Genomic DNA, 3,010 nt, shown 5'->3' with positions numbered 1-3,010 from the left:
CCTAGATTTTCCCCAATATCTCCAGGAAATCTTCTCGTCTGTGCCAGTGGCCTGAGCAGAGCGCTTTGGGCTGGGCAAATGATAACTGTGTTATCACAGTGTTGGCCCCTCCAGACCCAAGTGAGCAGGTGCTTTAGAGGCCGGGCCCTTGGAAGCTCCCTCCCGTTCCTCTGCTTTATTGTCTTGTACAAAGGATTTCCCAGCACTGTAGACAACGTCTCCCTTCCATCTCTGTGCCCATCCTCCCGAGGTGACTGCCTCATTTGAGAACCTGGGGCCCACGGGGCAGGGGTGGATGTCTTTTGGCCATCCTGTACCACTGAGATTTTCTTTCCCCAGCACAAGCAGGTGAGGGAGCTCTAGGCAAACTGTGTGCCCTCCAGGGTCACACCTCAAGGTCCACTCCTGCCTTCTTGCTGATCTGGACCACAGTCAGCACCTCCTTGTGACTACCAGACCTCCCACCCCATGGCTCCGACATCTAGCCCTCCAGCAGAGACAGTCTAGTCTCCAGCTACCCCGGTGGGAACTGAAGAGGCAGACAAGGGCTGGGTTGGGGCCACTGTCCTTAGAAGTAAGAGTGAGACCTGCCTCTCCACCAAAGGCCTCAGCCCAGCCTAGAGCAGATGGGCAGCCCTGGAGGGAGGGCGGCCAGCTCTCCCCAGGCTCCCCATGCCTCCTGCACGTGCTCTCCTACTGCTGCTCTCATTCAACACGTCGTGTTCTTTTCTCTTCATCTGACCACTGAATCTGGCGATAGGATGTGTCTAGGCCTGAGCTGCTTGTATATGTTAAAACACCAAAGTGGCAGGAAGCTGCTGTCAGGCTGCGTGCGGGCACCTGGTCTCCAAGCAGACAGAGGGTGGGAGACTGCCCAGGGCCACAAGCACCCCTACGTCGTGGACACCGTCCAGAGCCGTGCTCCCAGAAAGGGATGTGCCAATAACTCAAGGCGCCCCTGGGCCAGGGTGGTAGCCTCACTCCCAGGTAATCTGTGGAGTCCAGAGTTTATTGCTTCTTTTTGTGCTTGATTTTGAACCTCTTGGATGAGGGAGCAGTGCTAGATACCCTGGGATCTCTGGAGTTGAGACCATTTGCGAATTTCATAAGTGGCTTCCGTGGTGTGGGCCTCAGGGTCGCCAACACTTACCCTTCCTATGGTGACTTATCTGCAGGCACCAGGAGCAGCCCCAGAAGAGATGTTTGCCCCTCTGCCAGGTCCCAGGCAGCAGGGGCTTTGCTAGCCATATGGAGAAGCGAAGGGCCCTTCAGAGGCTCTCGGTGAAGAAGCAGCCTTGCCCGGCACTTGGACGGCTTGGCTGTGTCTTGCCAGAGGCGGTCAGTGTTAGAGGCCCATCCACGGTTGGTCTCCTGGCTTCACCTGGCAGCAAGGAGCTGCTTCTGAGAATTTTTCTCTCTCTCCCTCCCTGTTGGGTGCAGGGGAGCCTAAAGCGGAGGGGTTTCTTTGATTTGCTGCATGAGAAGTGATTTGCAATGACAAGCTTTACTTTTGGAAGGTTTTCTGGTGGCTGATTGCTGCTTATACCGTAGAGCAGTGACGTTTTCTTCGATCTCTCTCTGTATGCACTTTTCTTCGGGACCACAGCACGCCAGGGAGAGGTGGGTGGGGAGCAGCACCTGCAGTTGCAGGAGGCTGGTCTCCGCAGGTTAGAGAACAGCCTCTCTTCCCTACAGAACAATTTCATCAACCTCAGCTTTCTCCGCCTCTTCCGTGCTGCCCGGCTCATCAAGCTGCTGCGCCGAGGCTACACCATCCGCATCCTGCTGTGGACCTTCGTCCAGTCCTTCAAGGTGAAGCCCAGGCACGGCCCTCGTGCCCTGACCCTCCCCTGTGTGATGCACAGTGCTGTGGCCGCCAGCTCCTCCTCGCCACCAGAGCAGCCCCTCCTCGTGGAGGCTCCTTGTTGGCACCCGTTATCCTATTGTAGTTTACAAAGACATTTTAAGTGATCCAGAGAGCATCTTGGTAATGCTCACTGACTCTGAGGTGGGTTCTATGACTGATTATAGACGAAGGAACTGAGGTGGTCTCTTGGTGGAGGGGCTTCATGGTCAGTGGGGGTGGATTTACGGTCACTGGGGTCTGGGTGGCCCCAGAGACCCGGCCACTGTCCACTCTGCAGACGAGGCCCGAGCAAGGTAGCTGGGCAGCCCTCCCTGGAGATGCCCTGTCCTCTGTATGTCTCCACAGGCCCTGCCCTACGTGTGTCTGCTCATCGCCATGCTCTTCTTCATCTGCGCCATCATGGCATGCAGGTGGGTGCGCCTGATGGGACAGGGAGCAGAAGGGGCCCCTGTGCCCTGGGGCAGAAGGGCACTGATCATGGTCATCAAATAGCATCAATGACAGATTGGCACTTGGGGAACATTTCTGTGTTTGAAGCACTTTATGAACTTAATTCTCAGAAAGGCTGTTCTACCGATAAGGACACGGAGGCTGGGCACCACGGGTTTGGGCCTGTCACCCAGAGTCCACTAGTGAGGCGTAGCTCCACCGTCTGTGGGAAAATGCTCTGCTGTGCTCCTGAGTGGAACCCCATTGGGCTGTTAGGGTGTTGATGGGCATGTTTGATTGGGTGCCGGGCCCCCATGGTGGTGGAGCTTTTGAGCACATCTGCCTAGGTCTGAGTGGCCTGCAAAGCACCAGCTGGTCATTCTGTTAGTCCAGAGTGTTGACCTGATCCTTTACAGGAAGTTATATATTACAGAAGAAAAAAGTCAACAGGATCACAGCAGATCACTGTACTGTCAAGTTCAGCTTGGATAAGTTAGATTGCCTTTATTTTGCCAAAGAAGCCTTTGTCAGCTACTTAGAAAAACATTTAAAAGAAAGCAGTGTTCCAGTTTTATTTTATTTTTTTTTTAAAACAGCTTTATTTATTTATTTATTTTTTTAAGATTTTATTTATTTATTTGAGAGAGAGAGAATGAGAGGCAGAGAACACGAGAGGGAAGAGGGTCAGAGGGAGAAGCAGACTCCCTGCTGAGC

The 3,010-nt window shown here is 54.0% G+C and overlaps 1 protein-coding gene across 1 annotated transcript; it reads left to right on the top strand.

The window, feature by feature from the left end:
* Positions 1–947: 947 nt before the first annotated feature.
* LOC141372315 (voltage-dependent P/Q-type calcium channel subunit alpha-1A-like) lies at positions 948–2,277 on the top strand (the record flags this gene model as incomplete). Its single annotated transcript, XM_073890818.1, has 3 exons — positions 948–1,338; positions 1,696–1,812; positions 2,213–2,277. Coding segments are annotated over exons 1-3 (272 nt in total), but the record flags the coding sequence as incomplete, so codon positions are not given.
* Between the last annotated feature and the right edge of the window lie 733 nt (positions 2,278–3,010).

This window comes from Callorhinus ursinus, unplaced genomic scaffold (assembly GCF_003265705.2).
Source record: "Callorhinus ursinus isolate GAN/ISIS: 27379988/994484 unplaced genomic scaffold, GSC_fseal_2.0 scaffold6112, whole genome shotgun sequence".
In the NCBI taxonomy this organism is placed as follows: domain Eukaryota; kingdom Metazoa; phylum Chordata; class Mammalia; order Carnivora; family Otariidae; genus Callorhinus; species Callorhinus ursinus.
This window is presented reverse-complemented; position numbering and strand designations above follow the sequence as displayed.